We start from the raw sequence: 23,954 nt of genomic DNA, 5'->3' as shown, positions 1-23,954 counted from the left end.
CTTAGTCACGTCCGACTCTATGTGACCTGATGGACTGTCTCCCGCCGAGCTCCTCTGTCCATGGAATTCTCCAGGCAAGAACACTGGAGTGGGCAGCCATTCCCTTCTCAGGGGGTCAGGAAGATCCCCAAGGATTGAACCTGGGTCTCCTGCATTGCAGGAGGATTCTTTACCATCTGAGCCACTGTAAACTAAGAGAAGCCCTGCAAACTAAGACACAAGCACATGTTTTTATAAATGCAATGGAGTTAAAATATAAAATATGAAGTCAAATCTGTGTGTGTAACAATATAGCTTTTTAAAGTCATATCTGTTCTTTAAGAATGGGGCCTCTGAAAGAGATTTCTGAAATGTTTTTTGGATCCTCCTTATGGTCTTTTATTCTTCCGTCTTCCCTTGTAGGACTGCTCTCATGCTAGGATGCGAGTATGGTTGCAAAGATGCAGTAGAAGTCTTAATCAAAAACGGCGCTGACGTGACCTTGCTGGACGCCCTTGGCCATGACAGTTCTTACTATGCAAGAATTGGTGACAATCTGGACATTCTAACCTTACTGAAGACTGCATCAGAAAATTCCAACAAAGGTACCAGCAGTTTTCTGTCATTAGAAAAGTGCTAGTTAATAAAGCGTGCTAATAAAGAATAGCTTTTTAAGATTTACATGGTAGAGCTACAGTATTTGTAAGGGGCAAAACACTCCTTACCTTAAGCAGTACTGGTTCATCTCCCTCTCTGCCTGAGCTGTGCGGGTTTACACTTTAGTCACTCATTTTGAGGCAGTGTGTGTTACATTTACTATCTAGCTTATCCAGTCAACCCTACTCTACTGTGGAGTAATTAAAGAACTGAAAAGAAAGACCCAAATAAAGGGTTTTACTAATACATATTTTTTGATGAGGGGTGAGGGATTTAAGGTCTTATACTTAAAAAGTTTTAAAGAATCATTGTTTAAACGTGTATATAAAATATTCAACCAAGATTTATTGAATACTTGTGTCAAGTACATTTCTATGCTTATTAAAGAGAAATTGGAAATTACAGAAAAACACAGCAAGTAAAATTAGCCACTCATTCTGCCACTGGCCTGGTAGCTCAGATGGTAAAGCGCCTGCCTACAATATGGGAGACCCGGGTTCAATCCCTGGGTTGGGAAGATCTCTTGGAGAAGGAAATGGCAACCCACTCCAGTATTCTTGCCTAGAGAATCCTAGGGACGGGGGAGCCTGGTAGGCTGCCGTCTATGGGGTCGCACCGAGTTGGACATGACTGAAGTGACTTAGCAGCAGCAGCAGAATCACTTCCTAGAAATTGAGTCAGGTGGTTTCAGGTTATGCACATTTCTTTAAGCTTTTGATATATATCAACAAGTTGCCTTCTCATTTAGGAGTGTTTTCAATTTTTCATTTTTCACCTCCCTCCCCTCCCTAGCATTGCATATTATCTACATGGATGTTATCATAGGAAAAAAATACTGTACCAATTAGATAGGCAAAAGTGATGTTTCACTGTTGTTTAACTGTAAGGTAGTAAGCTATAAAGAAACTTTGAAATTTATTTCTTTAATATTGACTTAATTATATAATTAGGGAATGGAAATCTACCTGAGTTAACCTTCTGTCTCACTGTTCCTCTTTCTCCTCTCTTTCCCTCTCTTTAAATCTTCAGGGAGAGAACTTTGGAAGAAAGGACCATCTTTACAACAGGTTAAAAATTATGTATATTGTACAATTTAAGTGAAGTGCTTAGCAAACCTGGTTAATAGTTATATTTAACTGTTTTGAGTTTAAATTAATGTTGTTCTCTCTTCTCAGTTAATCATGCCCATGTAGAACCTAGGTCATGAGATCCTGAGGCTTTATACAGATACTGTCACTCAGCTTGAGACAGTGGGTCTGAATTACAGTGAATATATCCAGTGGGCAATAAGCAACCTCCTGATCGCTGAACATCCAGCACTTTCAAGTGTGAAATGTTGCGCCTTGTTGAGATTCTTTGATGATGAATGTTAGGCTGGCAGACTGTAGACAGCTTCCTATTCTCGCTTAGTAACAGAACCAAATATATCCTGATGTGGGAAAATTCTGTCAGTGCAACAAGAAGTGAAGAAAACAATTCAACAAAGATTATGTATGTGATTTCAATGCCACTGTTAACATTTTGGTTTTCTTTTTTGCTGTGTGTATTTAATTTAATGAGGACTTGACTTTAAAAGGGGCTTCCCTTGTGGCTCAGCTGATAAAGAATCCGCCAGCGATGTGGGAAACCTGAGTTTGATCCCTGGGATTGGAAGATCCCCTGGAGAAGGGAAAGGCTACCCACTCCAGTATTCTGGCCTGGAGAATTCCATGGACTGTATAGTCCATGGGGTCGCAAAGAGTCGGACACAACTGAGCGACTTTCACACTGACTTTTAAAAAAACACAGTACATGAAGTAATTCATCCCTTGCACTAACTTAATTATCAGATCACTACTTAACCCTGGTTTTGTGTCTCAGTAGATGTCTGATTATTTCCCCTGATCTCTGAGTTAAAACGAGTGGGGTTGCTTTACGCACTCTAACCGTCTTGCCCAAAGCTAGTGTAGGCAACTCTCCTCTTCTGCTGGCTGTTCCCTTCCAGGCTTTCAGCTTTTCTCTAGTGAGAAGGACCTGAACACTTCCAAACCCTGAAGAGAAAGTAATCAGGTACCTTCTCAGCCATCCTGTCATCATTCTGCATCATTTCTCTAGCCTGCACCTGAATCTGAAAGCTATATGAAAGCATGCTGCCCTTTCAGTCCATCAGAATTAAGTGATATGTCCATGCATGGGTCATGTCTGCTGTCACTTTTTTTCCATCTGGAGCAGCTGTCTCCTTAGATAACCTAAGTTGGGGTAGAGGGAAATAAAATGTATACTCTTATAACTGTACCAGTCATCTCACCCAGATTCAGAGAAAAATGATTCTGAAATATACAGGTATTTAAAAGAAAGAATTATTGAATATTAATATGGGAATGGTATCTTAATGAATAAGTTATCTAAATGAATTCATGGAATTAATATTCTAAGAACAACGAAACTTATTTCAGTTATTTATTCAATACATTTTATAATAGCTGTTATAAATAGGATTTGTTTCTGAACTAAAGGGTATGTAATCCTTGTTATTAAGAAGCCTATAGTTTAAAAATAAGATGTATTCAGTTACTGACTTTATGCCCATTACTGTTGTAAGTGCTGGGAATATCAGTGTTCAAAGTCCTGCTCTCATGGAGCTCCTAGCCTAGTGAGAGAGATGAATAATAAACAAATAGGTATTTAGTATCCTAGGAGATGCTTTGAAGACCAGCAGAACAGGATGAAGGGAGGCAGAGACAGAGGGCAGGAAGCTATTTTAGATGGTGTGGTCAGGAAGTGACATTCCAGCAGAGGTCTGAAGGAAGTGAAGAGGGAGCCAGGAGCTCTGTGGGTGAAGCCTCAAGGGCAGAGGGAATGGCAAGTACCAAGCCTCTGACGAGGGAACATGTCTAACACATCCAAGGGGCAGTAGAGGGACAGAGGGACAGGAACTAGGGACCAGAAGGGAAGGCGAGGGCAGAACATGGTATGATGAGACTGGTCAGATTCCACATGAGAACGGACCTTTGGTAGAAGCAATGAAGCTAGAAATGTAGTTTGGGCCAAACGGTGGATACGAAGTATCATCTTAATGGGAACTTTTTTTCACTCTAATTCCAAATCCAAGTTCATTTGAATGATAGTTTAAACACTTGATTAAACAAAACTCAACAAATAATGCAAAACATAATTACTTTAGAGAATTAACGCATTTACTTTTTTATTTGGTTTTTTAGCTCTCAAATTATTGTGTAGATTTACAGATCAATTTGGGCAAAAAAAGGTTATTTTCTCTCTTGTTTAATGATTGTGTTGTGTTTTTATTAAAGCAAGTCTCTAAGCTGGAATAAAGTTTCAAAGCAGTAAGTGTACAGAAACAGATCATGTACCAGCCAAGTCATTTAGAAGTCTTTCATGTAGCTTTCGTCAGTGCATTGTCTGTCTCTTTCTTATCACACCCTTTGATATTTTATTTCATCAGTACTCAAAGAAATAATTTCCATATTTTCTTTCAATATTAATATAACTCTCCCTTCTCTTTTTAAATACCAGTTCCCTTGTTTTGGGAATAGTAGCTGATGCTTTTTAGTATAACTTGAGTTTTGCCTCTAGTATAAAGTCTTCTTTTTAAAATTTTGTGACTTTGGTGAAAATAAATAGTTAATAATAGAGATTTCTAAATTCTGTTATTTTTTAGTATTTAAAAACAGACTACATTTGATTCATTTAAAACCTGTGTTAAATCTTTTCCATTTGGAGTTTAAGTGGAAACACTGCCACCTTGTGTTTTGCACAGGAAAATTAGAACTTGGATAAGCTGAAAATCACTAATTGGGTATATTTCCTATTGAGGAAAATGTACTTTTCTTTATTCTCACACTTGCTAACCTGTGTTTTCATATGTTTTACCAAAGCGAAATTTGTCTCAGATGCTAGATGAAGTAAATACGAAGTCAAATCAGAGGGAGCATCAAAACATTCAGGTAAAAAGAAAAACATTGGTATCTTCCTTTGCAGAGAATTCCAGTGTTGTTTGTAGTGAGGTTTGGGACAAGAAAGGAAGCAAAAATGGGAAGTGGTGTGGATAAGTAAGGGCAGAAAGAAAAGCTTGTTATGTTTTGTGATTCTGTTTCTTGCATAATTCCTTCTAAATGAATTGACTTTTGATATGAATGTTTGTGTCAGTATTATCTTACAGTAAGTATTGTTTTAATATACATTAGGAAGTAAATAACTTTATATAACTTTTTGTTGATATAAATATGTCTGTTTTAGGCCATAAATCATACATTTGTATTTCAGAAAATTAATTGTAATGACAAAATGATTATCACTGTGAATAAAACAAAATCTGAACATTTTCTTAAATTTTAAAATTTTGACTAAAAAAATTTTTTGTTATCCATACAGTAATTTTACCTTTTATGTTCATTAAAGTGTTCAGAAAATAATTATTATTTGGGTTGCATTGGAAGATGAGCCATAATTAAATGGTTTACTTTGTGACAAATACCATTAAAATATAAGTTGAATAACCATTTCTGTACAATGAAACAAAAACAATTTGGGAGGATTTTATAGAAAAGTTAAAATGACATATTCTTCTTCTATTTTCTATTTCTAGATGATGCTTTTATTTCTTATTTATTAGAATCATGATTTGCTATCTTATATATATAGTTGTGTTTATTAGTTATCATAGGACTGTAATTTTCTACATTATTTCTCATGTATAGATTTTGTTATTTAAATGTCATTGAAATTATTGTATCTTTATACTTAAAGCTGTTTGTATATGTATATGATAGTGAGCTGCTTTTAGAAATTTCTTCCTTAAGAGTTGCTCCTTTAAAGTTGGTCTAGCGCCTGTTATCTTTACTGTTGAAGGATCTGGAGATTGAAAATGAAGATCTGAAAGAGAGATTGAGAAAAATTCAGCAAGAACAGAGAATATTATTGGATAAAGTCAATGGTTTACAGCTACAGCTGAATGAGGTAAATAATCTGCACGATACCAAAAACATCCAGAACTATTTTACTGTGAGTGTTCATCATTGTCAATAACAAATTGTTAACGATCAAACCCTCCCAGCAAGTCACGGTGCCAGATGCTAAAGGAGGTAAAATCAGGTCATTGCCCTTGAGGAAACTTATATCTTATTGAGACCTTTGTGTGAAACTTAATGTCAAATCTAAGAACAGAGAACACTGTTGGTCTATGGTCCTAACACTGGAGTTGTGGGATTGGAGAGGAAGGAATGGGCAGAAGTGAGGAGGAAGAGCGAGTAAGAGTTGTAAGGAATTGATAGGTTGTCAGACGAGTGTAAAGTGCTTGTGAACAAGGTTAGTGAGATGAATGAATGACAGTGGAGAGCACAGACGTGGTGGCACAGGCATTTTCTTCTCACATCCTTGACCCCACGCTTAATGACATGCACATCTTTTTAGAAGATATTTGCTAAGCTCATGCTTCTTAAACTTTCAAGAGTGAAAATATATTTCTTCTTCTTTTTAAATTTAGGAAGTAATGGTGGCTGATGATCTGGAAAGTGAGGTAGGATGATTAAGTTTTACTTTAAAGCTATAAAATATTATGTAAATTGAAGAGAATATTGCAGTAGAAGTTTTAAGTCCTAAATTGAGATGGAGACAGAATTTATCTTTTGGTTAATTGTTCAAAGGGAAAAACAAAACCTATGTGTCACTGTAAAATCATGTTTTGAGAATAGTGGCATGGGTTATTATAGGCATTTTGTTCTGTCTCATTTTCCGTGAGACTTGTCATGAAAAGATATAAAATTCTAAGCATTATAAAGAAAATGTCTGAAAATAATATGACTTAAAACAAACCACAGAAATTTGAGTTTTTCATAATGTTGTTTATATATTTTGTATATTATTAGTATATTGGTATGAAGTTTGACTAATAGTTAAAAAATCTACCAGGTTAGAGAATTCATTAATGATAGTCCTCAAAGTAATTCTAATGCACATTTTCTGTAATACATTTCACGCACATGTATTTCAAGCACAGTATGATTTTGTGCTGTGTTTATTCCTTTTCATTTCAGAAAGAAAAGCTGAAGTCCCTTTTGGCAGCCAAAGAAAAGCAGCATGAAGAAAGCCTAAGAACTATTGAGGCTCTGAAAAGTAGATTTAAGTATTTTGAGGTACAGAAAGCTTAAGTATTTTGTGTAACTTACAATGGAAGTGGTAAAGGGCTTGAAGTCAGACTTGAATTTGAATTATCACTCTCTCTTTTATAGTGTGACCTCAGGTGATTCATTTAAAGTCTCTGAGCTTTTTGCTGCTTTGGCAAAATTGGGGTGATTGTTCCTTTTCCCAGGGAGTTGTCGTAAAGGTTAAATGAAATAATTGAAATTGATTAAACCAACATTTAGTTCAGTTCCAGTTTCTCTTCCCCAACCTTCCTCTTTGTCCATTTTTACCATTTCAAAACATCATACTTTTACCTGTAAAATTACAGTGATTCTGATGGTATTAATAAAAAGCATCATTTAAATGAATAGTGGTAATTCCAGGATTATCTCAGAAAGAGCCTTGTGCATATACAAACTTGTTTGGTGAGGGTAGTGTGTTAATAAGGTTCAGATCATATACTTATCTTTTGTTGACTCAGTTAGCTCTTAGTTTTTCCAAGACTATGTTTTTCTAAAAACTTTTAATCAAAATACAATATACGTTAAAAAGTACATGTTAAAATGGATAAGTTGAAGGATTTTCACAAATTTCACAAATCAAACCTCCCAGATCAGGAAATAGCACATCACCTTTATCCAGAAGCCTCCTCATGCTCCCTGCACCAAGGGTGACCACTCTCCACACCTGCAACTGTATAGATGTATTTTTCGAGGCCATAATACATATTTTTATAAATGTTGTTCAGCACTGGGGTCACTGAAGAGAGTAGCCGATTCGATGTGAGTCTTTTTATTGTGAGATACAACTCCAAAATACATAACAAAAGTCAGTTTTTTCTTTGTAAATAAATAAAAAAAAGAACGGGTACTTGCTATGAAGAAGAATATAAAGACAGGGATGAAACTCACAGATACAATGTTGCATGAAAGAAATCAGACGCAAAGAGCACATACTGCATCATTCCTTTTTTATGAAGTGCAGAACTAGGCTCAGCTCATCTATGCCGACACAAGGCTCATCTATGCCAACACATGGCTCATCTATGCCGACACAAGGCTCATCTATGCCGATACAAGGCCCATCTATGCTGATACAAGGCTCATCTATGCTGATCCGGCATTCTTAGCACCTGACCATCCTTTCAAACCTTTCTTTGTACGTGTGTGTGTGTGTGTGCTCAGTCTCTAAGTAGGGTCTGACTCTGTGACTCCCATGGACTGCAACCCACCAGACTCCCCTGTTCATGGGGTTTTCCAGGCAAGAATATTGGAGTGAGGTACCATTTCCACCTCCAGGGGATCTTTCCAACCCAGGGGTTAAACCCGTATGTCCTGTGTCTCTAGCATTGACTGGAGGATTCTCTACCACTGAGCCACCTGGGAAGCCCCTTCTTTGTACATAACTTGTGTTATACACATGAATTCATCAGATGGATTCTTTTTTTTTTTTTTTTTCAGATGGATTCTTATTATACATCCTATTTTATAAGTTTTTGCATTCAGTATAATGGGGACATTTTCCCCAATCAAATGAATTTTTATGCTAGAAATGATTTTTAACCATCCAAGAGAAAATTATAAAGTGTTTATGAAAGCCGTTATTAAAAACTAAGGAATCATAATTTGTATGGAATATCCACTGCTATCTCATCTCGCTTGAAAGTCTTCATTAACTGCCACCAGCATTGCTGTATTATGTGTAATACTTAGTTCAGTTCAGTTCAGTTGCTCAGTCATGTCCGACTCTTTGCGACCCCATGGTTTACAGCACCCCAGGCCTCCCTGTCCATCACCAACTCCCGGAGTTTACCCAAACTCATATCCATTGAGTCAGTGATGCTATCCAGCCATCTCATCCTCTGTCATCCCCTTCTCCTCCAGCCTTCAATCTTTCCCAGCATCAGGGTCTTTTCAAATGAGTTGGCTCTTCGCATCAGGTGGCCAAAGTATTGGAGTTTCAGCTTCAACATCAGTCCTTCCAATGAATACCCAGGACTGATCGATCTCCTTTAGGATGGACTGGTTGGATCTCCTTGCAGTCCAAGGGACTCTCAAGAGTCTTTTCCAACACCACAGTTCAAAAGCATCAATTCTTCGGCACTCAGCTTTCTTTATAGTCCAATTCTGTCATCCATACATGACTACTGGAAAAGCCATAGCCTTGACTAGACAGAAGTTTGTTGGCAAAGTAATGTCTCTGCTTTTTAATATGCTATCTAGGTTAGTCATAGCTTTTCTTCCAAGGAGCAAGTGTTTTCTAATTTCATGGCTGCAGTCACCATCTGCAGTGATTTTGGAGCCCCCCAAAATAAAGTCTGATACTCTTTCCATTGTTTCCCCATCTATTTCCCATGAAGTGATGGGACCAGATGCCATGATCTTCGTTTTCTGAATGTTGAGCTTCAAGCCAACTGTTTCATTCTCCTCCTTCACTTTCATCAAGAGGCTCTTTAGTTCTTCTTCACTTTCTGCCATAAGGGTGGTGTCATCTGCAATCTGAGGTTATTGATATTTCTCCCGGCAATCTTGATTCCAGCTTGTGCTTCATGCAGTCCAGCATTTCTCATGATGTACTCTGCATATAAGTTAAATAAGTAGAGTAACAATATACAGCCTTGACGTACTCCTTTTCCTATTTGGAACCAGCCTGTTGTTCCATGTCCAGTTCTGACTGTTTCTTCTTGTCCTGCATACAGATTTCTCAAAAGGCAGGTCAGGTGGTCTGGTATTCCCATCTCTTTCAGAATTTTCCACAGTTTGTTGTGATCCACACAGTCAAACACTTTGGCGTAGTCAATAAAGCAGAAATAGATGTTTTTCTGGAACTCTCTTGCTTTTTCCATGATCCAACGGCTGTTGGCAATTTGATCTCTGGTTCCTCTGCCTTTTCTAAAACCAGCCTGAACATCTGGAAGTTCATGGTTCATGTATTGTTGAAGCCTGGCTTGGAGAATTTTGAGCATTACTTTACTAGCATGTGAGATGAGTGCAATTGTGTGGTACTTTATGTAGGCATTTTCCTTATTTTTATAGAACAAGTTTGGGAAACATGGATATTTTAGAACAATGCTAATTTTATGTTGTAACTCATGCATTTGTTGTCATTTGAGTCATCAAGGCAAGGTAATATGTCCAAACTAAGTTTTTTGAATTTCTTATGTGCCATGGCCTCCCTTCACCCATACATGTGTAAGCCCATTTACTACCTATTGCAGATTCTAGTATTAAATATTATTTAGAACACAGAGCTTACCTTAGTTTACAGATCTTTTTCCATACCCTTGGGGCAATAAGTATTAGTGGGACATTAATTTAGTTATTGAACTGTGGGCCGTTTTTATCATGGTCACTTATCAGAGTTTGACACACAGCCATTAGTATGAATATAGAAAAATATAGAAACATGATGTACATCTGCATATCTTTACTCTTGACAGTATAGTATTTTACTTTCTGTTAGGTTCTTTGTACTTGGCTTACTTGGGATAGGGAGCAATCCAAGTATACTTTAACTCAGAGTATCTAAATTTTCTCTATTATTCTCCTTTTCCTAACTGATGCATTGGTGGGCTTATTATAAACTGTATGCAGCTCTTTGCCTCAGCTCTTTGGTGTTTTATAAATCTGAAAGAAAGGGTTAGGCTAATGTTTCATAGTTGATGAGGTAAGGTTTCTGCTCCCCAACCGTGATATAGCAATTGATTTCTTGGTGCGATTGTGGCATTTCCTTCCTTTTGAGGTAAAGAAGCAGCAGAGAGTACGTATTCAGAGTTGTTTCAGTTCATTTGGAGCTTGCTTTTCTTTTGAACAGTCAAAGTTTTTTCTTGAAATACTTGTCTGCTTTTATTAAAATGCTTAGTGAAGTAGTTTATTCCCAACTGATCTCGCTAATTGTGCTTTGCCTTTTTGTGAGTTTGAGTAGAATAATGCCCAGGAGAAACAAGGAATGTTGAAAATATGGTTTTATGGCTGGATCATTTAGAGCTGAAATAGATACAGAATTTAACAAAATTGATTCATCTAAAATGTTTTAATGTATTCTTCTGATTTCAGAGTGATCATTTAGGATCAGGAAGTCATTTCAGTAAGTATGAAAGTATAGATTATCATTACAGTTCACCCAGTTGAAGCAAAAAAGAATGTTTATGCCTCTTTATTTTGTCTGACTATATGATACTCCTGCTGTAAAACTTCATCAACTGCTTGTATCTTATACCTCAGCATGGCACAGGGAAGAGGTTAAAATGACTCCTATAGTCTCTTAGCAGAAAATCGGGTAATCACTAAGGCTCTGATTTTCCTTAGGACCTAAATTTTTAAATTGTGTATTGTACAAATTACCAAATTTGCATATTGATTGTTAAGACATTTAACCTGTGATATTTGGGATTTGCTCTTTATTGAAAGAGACATAAACGTAGTTTTCTGATTTGGAAAAATCTTTGGATATAGCCTCACGCAGGTAAGCATTTTAGAATTGTTTAGATGTTCCATAAATACTTCTTTATTATTTTAAGACTTTACATAATTAATCTTCACTGTGTTTATTCTCCAATTTTAAAGTTTCTCTATAAAATCTAATTTTTTGCTTCCTATTGAATATTAAATTATTCCTTAGCTAAGTACAGTTGTAATATTCATCCTATAAATTGCAAATGATACCATTTTTATTTTGACTATAATATACATGTTTTATAATCATTTAACTTATTTAGTCTAACAGTTTTACATAATTCTAAAAGCCAACTTTGTATCTAGTCAAAAGACTATACATACTTTCCTTATGTATATAGAAAAATAAGTAAAAATATGGCCATTTTATAACAGGATAATTTTATTTTGTAAGTCATGCTTCTTTTTTGTTTGAGTAATAAAGGAGATAATAACACCAAATTAATGCTTAGCCTTCTTTGGTATGGATATTTAAGGTATCCTTTATTTGGATTTATTTAGGGAAAGAAGATATGCTTCTTAAACAAGGTCAAATGTACATGACAGACTCACAGGTAATGTTTTGTTTTAGAAAATATTTATAAAAATATTTGTGCCTTTTTAAAAAGAGGAAAGCCACATTATTTATCATCTGTATATACATTGAATTAAGTTTTCATTATCAAAGAAAAATTGGTCTTGTGGTCTTGAGTTTAATAAAAGCAGATACGCTGTGTTTAGTGCCCTCTAGAGTATTTTTGGTGACAGTGACTTAAAAGATTTGAGTTACAGTTTCATTGTCTTTGATAGTAGGCCTCTATTCTTTAACAGCAGTTGGCCAACTCTAAGTATTTGCCCATTTACAGGGGAGACAGCTATGAACAATTCAAAAAGCATTCTTTTGACTTTGAGAGGTATTGTTCCTTGAATTCAAATGTGTATTCTATATTTGGGAAATTTATCTCAAAATAAAGCTTCCGAGAGGGAGTGTTGTCTGATTCTCTTCCTTAACTGCTCTTCACTTTTAGTTTCCAGTGGATACAAGGTTTGCCTTCCTAGTACCCTCTATGGACTGCAGGACTGATAAATATTTGGTCTTTTAAAGGTTTTATATATATATACCTTCATCATCCATAGGCAGAGTGAGTTAGCCTTTATGATGTCTAGGATCACTCTAAGTTGGAAATTTCTAAGATTCTAAGTTGAGAGAATGGATGTCAATTAACTGAATAATATTTAAGAAGATAAGATAAATATTTGATTATAGTAAAATAAGTATGGAAATTGTGAACCTGTGTAAGTAATTAGTTGGTAAATTATAGTAGTCTTAGTCTAAAGATAACTGGTAAGTTGAAAGCAGACTGAGGCTGAGAAATTATTCCATGTTGTTAATTTTCTTCTTTGGGTTTCCCAGGTGGCTCAGTAGTAAAGAATCCACCTGCCAACGCAGGAGACATGGATTCGATCCCTGGGTTGGGAAGAGCCCCTGCAGGAGGAAATGGCAACCCACTCTAGTATTTTTGCCTGGAGAATCCCATAGACAGAAGAGCTTGGCAAGTCATAGTCCATAGAATTGCAAAGAATCAGACACGACTGAGTGACTAAGCACAGCATGGTTTTCTTCTTCATCAATGGGAAGGCAGTGTTAATTGAAGTGAACAACAGTAAAACCTGCCTATTAAAATAGTGGGACACACTCATAGCACATGGCTTTTATCAGTACTTTAAAAGAGCCCTTGCTGTAATATGGTGGATAGGGAAAAATAGAAATAGTTAAATTTAATATTTCATGGTTATATGTTCTGTATTCTGGTACTTATGAAATATTTCAGTGAGAACTTAAATTATACTTCTTTTTGTCAGCATTTAATAGAAGAAACAAGATGTTGATTCAATTTTGTAGTAAGAGCGTATGCTAAATTCTAATTTATCATTCTGTTTGAAAGAAGAAAACATGATTATATTTTGTGAATTAATTAATATCATTCTCTTGATTCTTATACTAGCTAGGTTTATTTTGGTATTATTTTTATAATTTAAACATTACACTTGAGTTAGCATTGAGGGAACTCAGAGGTCAATATATGTTATTAGATAATAATATATCATTGTATAAAGTTATTTGCAGATTTAAAATTGCAAAACCCTTGTTTTTACTCAAGGGCTCTGATGACTTTCTTCAGAATTTGAAGTTCTAAGCACATCATGTTCTGTAAAACATAGAAATAGTAAATGTATTTTGATCAGTTGACATTCATTGGTAGATATTATGAAAAGAGAAAGAGAAAAAAGTCCCCAGAGGCCACAACTGTTTCCTTCTTTGGTCTGCCAGAAATACATGTAAAGTGAACAGGCTTTCAAAATGTCACTGCATCAAGGAAATCATACCTAGAACTGTTTTTCTTACCTCAAAAATCAGTACTACTATATTTTTCTAATATACTAGCCTGGAAACCCTTTGGCTACTGATGATGTGGCAACTTTAAAGTTTGGTAAATAAGTATCTTCTTTAGGCTTTGGGATTGATATTTTATTGTGTTACTATTATTTTTGCAGTGTACTTCCACAGGCATGCCAGTCCATATGCAAAGCCGATCTATGTTAAGACCACTGGAGCTAGCCTTACCTAATCAAGCCTCATATTCGGAAAACGAAATTTTAAAGAAAGAATTAGAAGCAATGAGAACTTTCTGTGATTCAGCAAAACAAGACAGACTCAAACTCCAAAATGAACTGGCTCACAAGGTGGCGGAGTGCAAGGCCTTAGCATTGGAATGTGAAAGGGTGAAAGAGGATTCAGATGAGCAGATAAAGCAACTAGAAGATGCCTTGAAAGACGTGCAGAAGAGAATGTATGAGTCGGAAGGTAAAGTGAAACAAATGCAGACACATTTTCTTGCCTTGAAAGAGCACCTGACAAGTGATGCGGCCACTGGGAACCACAGGCTGATGGAGGAACTGAAGGATCAGTTGAAAGACATGAAAGTGAAATACGAAGGTGCGTCCGCAGAAGTGGGGAAATTGAGAAACCAAATCAAACAAAATGAAATGTTAGTTGAAGAGTTTAAGAGAGATGAGGGCAAGCTGATGGAAGAGAATAAGCAACTGCAGAAGGAGTTGAGCATGTGTGAACTGGAGCGAGAGAAGAGAGGAAGGAAGCTCACTGAGGTGGAAGGCCAGTTAAAGGACTTGTCAGCCAAGCTGGCCCTTTCTATTCCAGCAGAGAAATTTGAAAACATGAAGAGCTTGTTATCAAATGAACTAAACGAGAAGGCAAAAAAATTAATAGATGTGGAAAGAGAATATGAAAGATCACTTAATGAAACTAGACCATTAAAGAGAGAACTTGAGAATTTGAAGGCCAAACTGGCTCAGCACGTCAAACCAGAGGAACATGAGCAGCTCAAGAGCAGATTAGAGCAGAAGTCAGGAGAACTTGGGAAGAGGATCACTGAGTTAACATCGAAAAATCAGACGTTACAAAAGGAAATCGAAAAGGTCTGCCTGGATAATAAGCTCCTTACACAACAAGTAAATAACTTAACAACTGAAATGAAAAATCATTACGTCCCTTTAAAAGTAAGTGAAGAAATGAAAAAGTCACATGATGTAATTGTTGATGATTTGAATAAAAAGCTTTCAGATGTGACACACAAATATACAGAAAAGAAGTTGGAAATGGAGAAGTTGCTTATGGAAAATGCCAGTTTAAGTAAAAATGTCAGCCGCCTGGAAACTGTGTTCATACCTCCCGAGAGACACGAAAAAGAAATGATGGCTCTGAAATCCAATATCACTGAACTTAAGAAGCAGCTGTCTGAACTTAATAAAAAATGTGGTGAAGACCAAGAGAAAATATATTCACTCATGTCTGAAAACAATGATTTGAAAAAGACCATGAGTCATCAGTATGTGCCCGTGAAAACCCATGAAGAGATTAAAACTGCCTTGAGTAGCACATTGGATAAAACCAATAGAGAATTAGTAGATGTGAAGAAGAAGTGTGAAGATATAAATCAAGAATTTGTGAAAATAAAAGATGAGAACGAAATATTAAAAAGAAATCTGGAGAACACTCAGAACCAAGTAAAAGCTGAGTACATCAGCCTAAGAGAGCATGAAGAAAAGATGAGTGGCCTAAGGAAGAGCATGAAGAAGGTCCAGGACAACAGCGCTGAAATACTGGCTAACTACAAAAAAAGCCAGGAGGAGATTGTCACCCTGCATGAGGAGATTGCAGCCCAGAAGAGAGAACTCGACACGATACAGGAATGCATCAAGCTAAAATATGCTCCGATCATCAGCTTGGAAGAGTGTGAGAGAAAATTTAAAGCCACTGAGAAAGAACTAAAAGAACAGTTATCCCAGCAGACACAGAAGTATAATACCAGCGAAGAAGAGGCCAAGAAGTGCAAGCAAGAGAATGACAAGTTAAAGAAGGAGATCCTCACTCTTCAGAAGGATCTAAAGGATAAGAATGTTCACATTGAGAATTCTCATGAAACAGAAAGAGCATTAAGCAGAAAAACAGAAGAGCTGAACAGACAGTTAAAAGACCTGTTGCAGAAATACACAGAGGCAAAGAAGGAGAAAGAGAAGCTCGTGGAGGAAAATGCCAAGCAGACTTCTGAGATCCTTGCAGCACAAACTCTTTTGCAGAAGCAGCATGTTCCGCTGGAGCAGGTTGAGTCCCTGAAAAAATCCCTTAGTGGTACAATCGAGACACTCAAGGAAGAACTGAAGACTAAGCAGAGATGTTATGAGAAAGAGCAGCAGACAGTGACCCAACTGCGGCAGATGCTGGAGAATCAGAAGAACTCCTCTGTGCCCCTGGCTGAGCATTTGCAGGTTAAGGAAGCATTTGAGAAAGAAGTTGGAATCATAAAAGCTAGCTTGAGAGAAAAGGAAGAAGAAAGCCAAAACAAAACTGAAGAGGTCTCCAAACTCCAGTCTGAGATTCAGAATACTAAACAAGCGTTAAAAAAATTAGAGACTCGGGAGGTGGTTGATTTGTCGAAATATAAAGCAACGAAAAGCGATTTGGAGACACAGATTTCCGACTTAAACGAAAAATTGGCCAATCTGAATAGGAAGTATGAGGAAGTATGTGAGGAGGTTTTGCATGCCAAAAAGAAGGAACTGTCTGCTAAAGATGAGAAGGAATTGCTCCATTTCAGCATAGAGCAAGAAATCAAAGATCAGCAGGAACGATGTGACAAATCCTTAACAACCATCACGGAGCTACAGAGAAGAATACAGGAATCTGCCAAACAAATCGAAGCAAAAGATAATAAGGTAATAATAATACTTTAGGGAAGCGTGGCTTGGTGTTGGCAACCCCAGGGCAGAACTGCCAGGGTACGATAGGACTCTTTACTGTAGCACTCCACAAGACAGGTTTACCAAAGCATTGACAAAGTGATCATTAAATGCCACCTTTTTAGTCTGGCTATGAATATGCCAAAAACAAAACAGAGTTGAGAAGAAGGTAAAGTTACACAAACAGAAATCAAAAGCAGTTTTCTTTTTGTTTTCTCATCTGGTTCAGCCAAGAACTGAACCAGGACGGATAGGGAGACTCAAGATTCACTTGCCTCAAAAATGAATTATCAAAACCCAGGGAGTTTTAGGCCACCTAAAGAATGGGAAAGGAAAAAAAATTAAACTATGTTTCTGGGCTGCAAGAAGCTGAAGACACTGCAGAGCCTCCCAGAATTTGAAGCCTCCCAGAATCTTGAAACTCACTCATACCAGTAAATTGAGCCCTCCAACTCACTGTACATTTTATCTTCCTTTAGACAGAATGTCTTTGTGCCTCCTTTCTACCTGCTTAAATTCTCTACATTCCCTAATGCCCACATCATCACTTAACTCTCCTTCCTAAAGCCTTCATTGGCCAATCTAGCCTACAGTAAACGGTTCATCTCCTAAAATGTATGTTGTGTTTTGGGTTTGACATCTATTTACAGCATATATATTACCATGTCAGAATGATATGGGTTGTCTTCCAGCCAGTTTTTAAGAGCAGATTCATAACTTTTCTTTCCTTCTTACTGTTCATCCTCATTGTACAATTTACAGAACAGGTGCTCAATAACATTTTCAAAACTGGTAGTTGAATAAAGTATGTACTAGGAAGATGAGAAATCAGGGAGATTGGATGCAGTTTTATTTTACCCATTCCAATAATTATTAAATGCCTTCTACCTGCCAGGTGCTGTGTTCAGTGCTGGGAATACAGGGACACAGCCACAGCTTCAGCCCAGTCGAGTGGTACAAGTCCTGACCTTCTGACATGTCTGCTCGTATGACCTAGAACTTTAGTGCCCTCACCTTGTTTGGAAATCAGTTATGAATATAATAACAAATTATTAATTTCCACTTATAATTGTTGCCACTTACTAAGCACATTCTACATACCAAGGAGCTTCCCAGGTGGCACTAGTGGTAAAGAACTTGTCTGCCAATGCAAGAGACGTAAGAGACACAGCTTCGATCCCTGGATTGGGAAGATCCCCTGGAGGAGGGCATCGCAACCAACTCCAGTATTCTTGCCTGGAGAATCCCATGGACAGAGGAGCCTGGCGGGCTACTGTTCATAGGGTCGGACATGACTGAAGTGACTTAGCACGCACACCCATACACCAAACATATATTAGGATTTTACTTGATTTTCTTAACTATGAAAGATTTTCCCCGTACTGGGAGGAAATCATATACTGCACATACTGTTGAAACAATCTTAACAGTATTCATTCCTCAATTTTCTGGTATATAAAGGTAAATTTTGTGTCTCAGAGAATGAGTCTGTGTAAAGATGTTCCTTATAAGTGAATAGATGACTAATACGTGTTTTTCCCACAATCTTTTTTTTTTTTCCATAAGATAACTGAACTGCTCAATGATGTGGAGAGATTAAAACAGGCCCTCAATGGCCTTTCCCAGCTCACCTATGGAAGTGGGAGTCCCAGCAAGAGGCAGAGTCAGCTGATTGACAGCCTGCAGCAGCAGGTCAGGTCCCTGCAGCAGCAGCTGGCGGTGAGTACCTGGGACCTGCAGGGCTTCATGCTGGGATGTGCAGGGTCACCTTTGCTTGTTGGTAAAATCTTATTTAGAAATCAGATTAATTTGTGGCTGTGTTCAGATCCAAGAATATAATCATTTTTGCCAGAAGTTATTTCTACCAGTGCTGCGATATCATTATGGTGTGCTTGTTGTGTACCAGGCACTATACTAAGCGTTTTGTGTACTTGATCTGTAAACTTGATCTTCTTCACAGTCCTACAAGGTTTCATTCAGCCCCCCATTTAATTCTTAAGGAAACAAAGACGAAAATATGCCTGAGGTCATACAGCTAGGATTTAATCCTGGGATTTACTCCAAATCTGATAGCTTTCCAACTGTTGCAGACTCTAAAATACTGGTCCACTTCTTCCCTGATAGCCCAATTGGTAAAGAATCCGCCTGCAATGCAGGAGACCCCTGTTCAATTCTTGGGTCAGGAAGATCCGCTGGAGAAGGGATAGGCTGCCTACTCCAGTATTCTTAGGCTTTCCTTGTGGCTCAGCTGGTAAAGAATCTGCCTGCAATGTGGGAGACCTGGGTTTGACCCTTGGGTTGGGAAGATTTCCTGGAGAAGGGAAAGGCTACCCACTCCAGTATTCTGGCCTGGAGAATTCCATGGATGGTATAGTCCATGGGGTCACAGAGTCGGACACCACTGAGCGACTTTCACTTTCAAACTAAAGGAAGCTTCCCAGGTGGCACAATGGTAAAGAACCTGCCTGCCGATGCAGGAGACGCAGGAGACCTGGGTTTGATCCCCGGGTCAGGGAAATCCCCTGGAGTAGGAAATGGCAACCTACGGTAGTATTCTTGCCTGGAAAATTCCAGGGACAGAGGTGCCTGGTGGGCTACAGTTCATGGAATCACAAAAGTTAGACATGACAGGGCACACTTTTTAAAATAATCTTTTATCCTTATGAATAAAGGTAGGCATTCTTATGGTTTTTATACATTATATCCTTATATATTAAAAGAAAATATCTGTTTGTATGTACATTCATAAATACCTGTGTGGTTATGTATCTCCTTTATATATTAAAAGAAAACATCTGGATTAAGAAGGTAAAGTTGGGAGCTCAGTTCTAAACCCTGCCACTTAAAAGAGAGTGACATGATACATTCCCCTTAATCCTTGGCTTCCTCATCCTTAGAATAGGATAATATGAACTGATTGCTTGCTTGTTTCCTTTTTTTAGTTGAATGAGCTGTGAAGCTAAGTAAAATGTAGCCCAATCAAATGTAAATTGTTGGGTACTATTTTTCTAATGTATAGGAATTTGTTGTGAGTTGTTTTTGAATAGAAGAAAGTTATTTTTTCAAGTGTTCATTTTATAACACTCTTGGCCTATAGATTAATGATGACATATTGCTGATTTGGATCTTACCAAAAGGATGTGGTAGATTTTTCAGTATTCGGAAATATTTGTTTATTATTTATTATGTTCATGACACTGTGCTAAGCACTGTCAGGGATAAAGAGAGTAGACAGTCCCTGTCCCCAAGGGTTCCGGGTAGTTAGGCAAAGTGTATCTCCATAAAAAATAAAATAATGAGACAAAAATATCAGATATAGAATTGAGTCTACAGTCCCGGGATCTAAGGGATATGAACTCCCAGGAAGGAAAGGTTACTGATGTGGTGGAGCTGGTTTGAACGAGGGAGGGAGTACCTGGGCTGCACTTGTATACGGATGGTGTCTTGGTAGGTGAAAGGAAAGCAGAGCCTCCCTCAGGCAGAGGAAACAGAGTGAAGCAGGGCCTGGAAATGGAATCAAGTGGCGTGCGTGCCTCAGGGCAATGAAAGGCCTCTAGGTTGGCCAGTCCTGGGAGCTGCGTCTGAGGCCCAGTTGTGGAGGCTGTTGAGAATCAAGCTGATGCATTCCAGTTCCCTCTTACAGATATGAAATATTAGGTATTAGCTGATGAGGTATCACCCAAGATTTTTGAGTGAAAAGTGATGTGAGGACAGAGTTACTTGAGTCTCAGTAGCATGAAAGGAATAAAGTCTAGAGACAGGTGATGAGACGGGAAGTTTTTGCAATAATCTAAAGCATACGTTAGTAAGTGTCTGGATAATTTCCTGGCATTAGATGTAATCTAAGGCAATAATTTCATATTACCTAGGATGAGTGGCATTGCTTTCACTGTGAATGTTCCAAAACTTTCTTTAGAAAAGTTTATACTGTTGTTTTGGTATGGAATTTTGCATCTGGTGGGTCCAAGGTGGTTTGTTATCAGAATATAGCAGGAGCACTTTAATAATACTACTGCTTAGAAGCATCAGGCCTGAGGACAGCATTGTTACAAACCTCCATGTGTTTGAAAACATGAATGCTGATAGTCTGACCTCCCCATCTTTCCACACTTGTAGGATGCCGACAGACAGCACCAAGAAGTAATTGCAATTTATCGGACACACCTTCTTAGTGCTGCACAGGTAAAGTAGAACTACTCCTTTGGATAGGATATCATTTTAGAGAAAATAATTCTTTATTTTCCAGTAAATTTATGTGAAAGTCACTGATGTTTAAAGTAGTTGTACCCCCATATGCTTATTTTAAAATAATTGTTTCTTTTAATCATGGGTTGCATGTCTTCCGGAGAAATTTACAAAGCTGTGTGGCAACACAGCATCTTAAATTTAGTGTTGTCTCCATCTGCTTGTCACTCATTTTGTAGACAGTTTGGCAACATGTGACGGCAGCACACAGTTCTAGTATCGCTAGCTGGAGAGAGTGCCTGACATCCACACATGGCTGTTGCTGAAAGAGGAGAGGAGGAAGAACTTCACTGTTTCTTGGTAGCTCAGAAGTGTTTCTTTGAAATGTAGAGAATACCAAAAAAGTGACAAGTGTGCACAGAATTGTAATAATACAAGAAAGAGAGGTTCTGTTAGAATATCAGTAGTAGTTATTTTTTGAGCCTTAATCTCAGTGAAGACCACAGATTGCCTTCTTGAGGGGTGTAATGAGAACACTATTTAAAAAATCACACTAAGAAATATGTTTAACATATGAAGTGTTTTATACTTAATACTCTGTAGAAACACCATCAGCATCTCCAAAATTCTCAGGGTAGATTTTTTGGGAAGACAGTCGAGACAATGTTAGAATAGCAATAGGAGGTGAGATGTAATAGAAATTGTTTAGGATTTGAAGTGTTCACACTGGGGAACAAAAAAGAAGGTCATTTTTAGAAAAAGAACTAGGTAAAATAAAAAGAGATTTTTACAGTATCAATTTCTTAAAAAGGCCTGCCTTTTCTGTAGGAGATAAAGGGGAAACCAATGGAAAAGGACGAATAATATGGAAAAGTCTCTTTGGCTGCTTTCTTTTGAGTAGATAGAAGATGAGCTGGGGTTTGAAAGTTATTATTGTAATTACTAGAGAAGACTGTTGACGGGTAGCAGGGTGGGGAGTTCTTTGGAGGGAAAATAGTAGAAAAGTATGGAAGCTCTGTGTTAGTGAGGGGGAACTTGCTTGGCTCTGCTTCTGGCCAAGGCAGGGAGCAGCATACTGAAAGACAGCAAACCTAACAAGCCTATCAACTTTTTATCATGTATGCTTCAGAAATTTGAAATTTTTTTCTACTGACTCCTAATGAAACATAACAAAAGCAATTGGCATATGAAATAGTCTTGCCTTCTGGCATCATAAAGTTAACTAAGAAATTCAGTTTAGTCAACTATGGCTAATGTTTGGAATTTAAACATCCTGCTGTTATAGAAACAGATTTTGGAAGCTAAACTTTTTATATTAATAGGAAGTGTTATGCTGAAATCCATTCAAGTGCTCAAGCAAAGGAAAAGGGAAGGGGGTGGCTGTTATAAGCCCACCATATTGACTTGCATTTAATCAACCTCTTGCCATCATTTTAACTTTAAAGTGCTCTTTCTAAATATAAGCAGATAACATTCATGTTAAAAGACCTCAACATAACTAGTAAAAGGGGAAATAAACAAGGAGGTAACCATTTTTCACTGCTGGGATTGGCAAATATTAAACAAAAGGATAATCTGTAGCACTGGCCAGGGCATTGTGGGAAATGGACACTTATACCCTGTTGGTAGGAGTGTAGCTTGTCATTATCTCTGTAGAGGGAAATTTTGTAGTACTTGGCAGAATTTAAAAATTGAGGCTGCTTTTTTGACCCAGCAATTTCTTCTCTAGGAACCTGCTGTGAAAGATTGGAAACTCCATAAATGTCTATTTTTGAGAGAATTAATAAAGAAATTATCATACACACAGTAGAATATTATACAATAATTTAAAATAATTAAGGCAGGGAATTCTAGTGGTTAAGACTCTGGCTTTCACTTCCATGGACCCAGGTTCGATTCCTGGTTGGGGAACTGGGTTCCTACAAGCCATGTGGTGTGTCCAATAAATAAATGAATAAAAATAAGCAGTAACTTGAAAAAGATTTCTGTAACACTAGGTGGAAAGGCAAATTGCAAAATAATATATATGATCCTACTTGTGTAAAAAATATAAATATAGGAATTTTCATTAATTACTTTTCTGGTAAAAAAAACTTGGCAGAAGCAAAAGAAACTTTTCCTTGTAGTAGTTTACTTTGCTCATCTGTAACTTACGCTGCCTCTATCACCTGAGCCGTTAATAAAAAGAGAGAAAGAAGTTTGTCCATCTGTTCTCTGATACTAGACATTTAGAGTCACTGGTGTGCACTACTTTTACATTGATTGTCCTTTCTATGATAGAGCTCTACTCTGTTTTCCAATAAAATGTTTAGAATGTCACCACGATGGTGAGGATTTAGCATTTGGTGAATCACAACCAATAAGGTCCTGTTATAAAGCCCTGTGTCTTAAGAATTTGTGTGTGAATGAAGATGACATAAAATACTTCTCCCCTCTCCTCTTTCTCCCAGGGTCACATGGATGAGGATGTGCAGGCCGCCTTACTGCAGATCATACAGATGCGGCAGGGGCTCGTGTGCTAGTCGGCACCCCCCAGCCCACAGTGGCTTTCCCTGCTGGTGCTGAGCATTCTGTGCGCAACTTCATGGCCTTTCTGGGCCTCGCTGTGCTAGTATAATTAAAATAAAGTGTATTTTGATCCATCAGTAGGTTTTTAATTTAGACAGATATGTTGCTGAGTTCTTCAATATGAGTTCAAATCTTATATTCTGTGTATGTTAATTTTACAATTAGACAAACAACATTAACACTTTGCCTTGGATTGTTTGAATTGATTTGAGTACCCAGTAAAACCTGAGCCAACTGAGTGGGTCCATTTGAAGAGGGGTTAGGCGGAAATAATTATTTAAAGGTTTCTTCCAGAGAAATTAATTGGGTTGGGAGACTCTTTTAAGTGCATCAGAAGATCTTTCAGGTCTTCAGTCAAGCCATGAGACCTCATGAAGTTTCAAGGAACACATGGTAACTTGGCCAAGTTCCATTTTTATTCAAGTAACTTAATGAGTGCCTTTGACTTCTTTTGGAGATACACATTTTTTTTCTTTTTACACTAGTAACGTTTATGCCTTTTAAAGTAAATTTCATTTCACAGATGGTTTGCAGTGCTAAATTACATTTAGGTTAAGAACAGGCAAGGGTGGAATATATCAGGAATTCATAATAAAATTGCCTCATAATCTCCATAATGGTATCTTGATTTTCACTTGTGGTGACTTTTCTTGCCAGAGTATGTAGAAAACTGTGATTAATGGTATACTA

At 37.4% G+C, this 23,954-nt stretch overlaps 1 protein-coding gene across 4 annotated transcripts in view; it reads left to right on the top strand.

Moving 5' to 3' along the window:
• Positions 1 to 23,341, top strand: part of UACA (uveal autoantigen with coiled-coil domains and ankyrin repeats) — an 85,627-nt gene extending 62,286 nt beyond the window's left edge. For all 4 annotated transcript variants that reach the window (XM_070797005.1, XM_070797007.1, XM_019968198.2 and 1 more), the window contains exons 8-19: positions 403 to 584; positions 1,666 to 1,703; positions 4,515 to 4,583; positions 5,488 to 5,595; positions 6,122 to 6,154; positions 6,672 to 6,770; positions 10,815 to 10,845; positions 11,715 to 11,767; positions 13,749 to 16,487; positions 18,078 to 18,230; positions 20,628 to 20,693; positions 23,147 to 23,341. In XM_070797005.1, coding sequence (XP_070653106.1) covers positions 403 to 584; positions 1,666 to 1,703; positions 4,515 to 4,583; positions 5,488 to 5,595; positions 6,122 to 6,154; positions 6,672 to 6,770; positions 10,815 to 10,845; positions 11,715 to 11,767; positions 13,749 to 16,487; positions 18,078 to 18,230; positions 20,628 to 20,693; positions 23,147 to 23,218 — 3,643 coding nt within the window. In that variant the 3' untranslated portion in view covers positions 23,219 to 23,341. The remainder of the gene's footprint in view (positions 1 to 402; positions 585 to 1,665; positions 1,704 to 4,514; positions 4,584 to 5,487; positions 5,596 to 6,121; positions 6,155 to 6,671; positions 6,771 to 10,814; positions 10,846 to 11,714; positions 11,768 to 13,748; positions 16,488 to 18,077; positions 18,231 to 20,627; positions 20,694 to 23,146) is intronic.
• Positions 23,342 to 23,954: the final 613 nt, after the last annotated feature.

The sequence above is a fragment of the Bos indicus genome, chromosome 10 (genome assembly GCF_029378745.1).
Source record: "Bos indicus isolate NIAB-ARS_2022 breed Sahiwal x Tharparkar chromosome 10, NIAB-ARS_B.indTharparkar_mat_pri_1.0, whole genome shotgun sequence".
Lineage (NCBI taxonomy): Eukaryota > Metazoa > Chordata > Mammalia > Artiodactyla > Bovidae > Bos > Bos indicus.
This window is presented reverse-complemented; position numbering and strand designations above follow the sequence as displayed.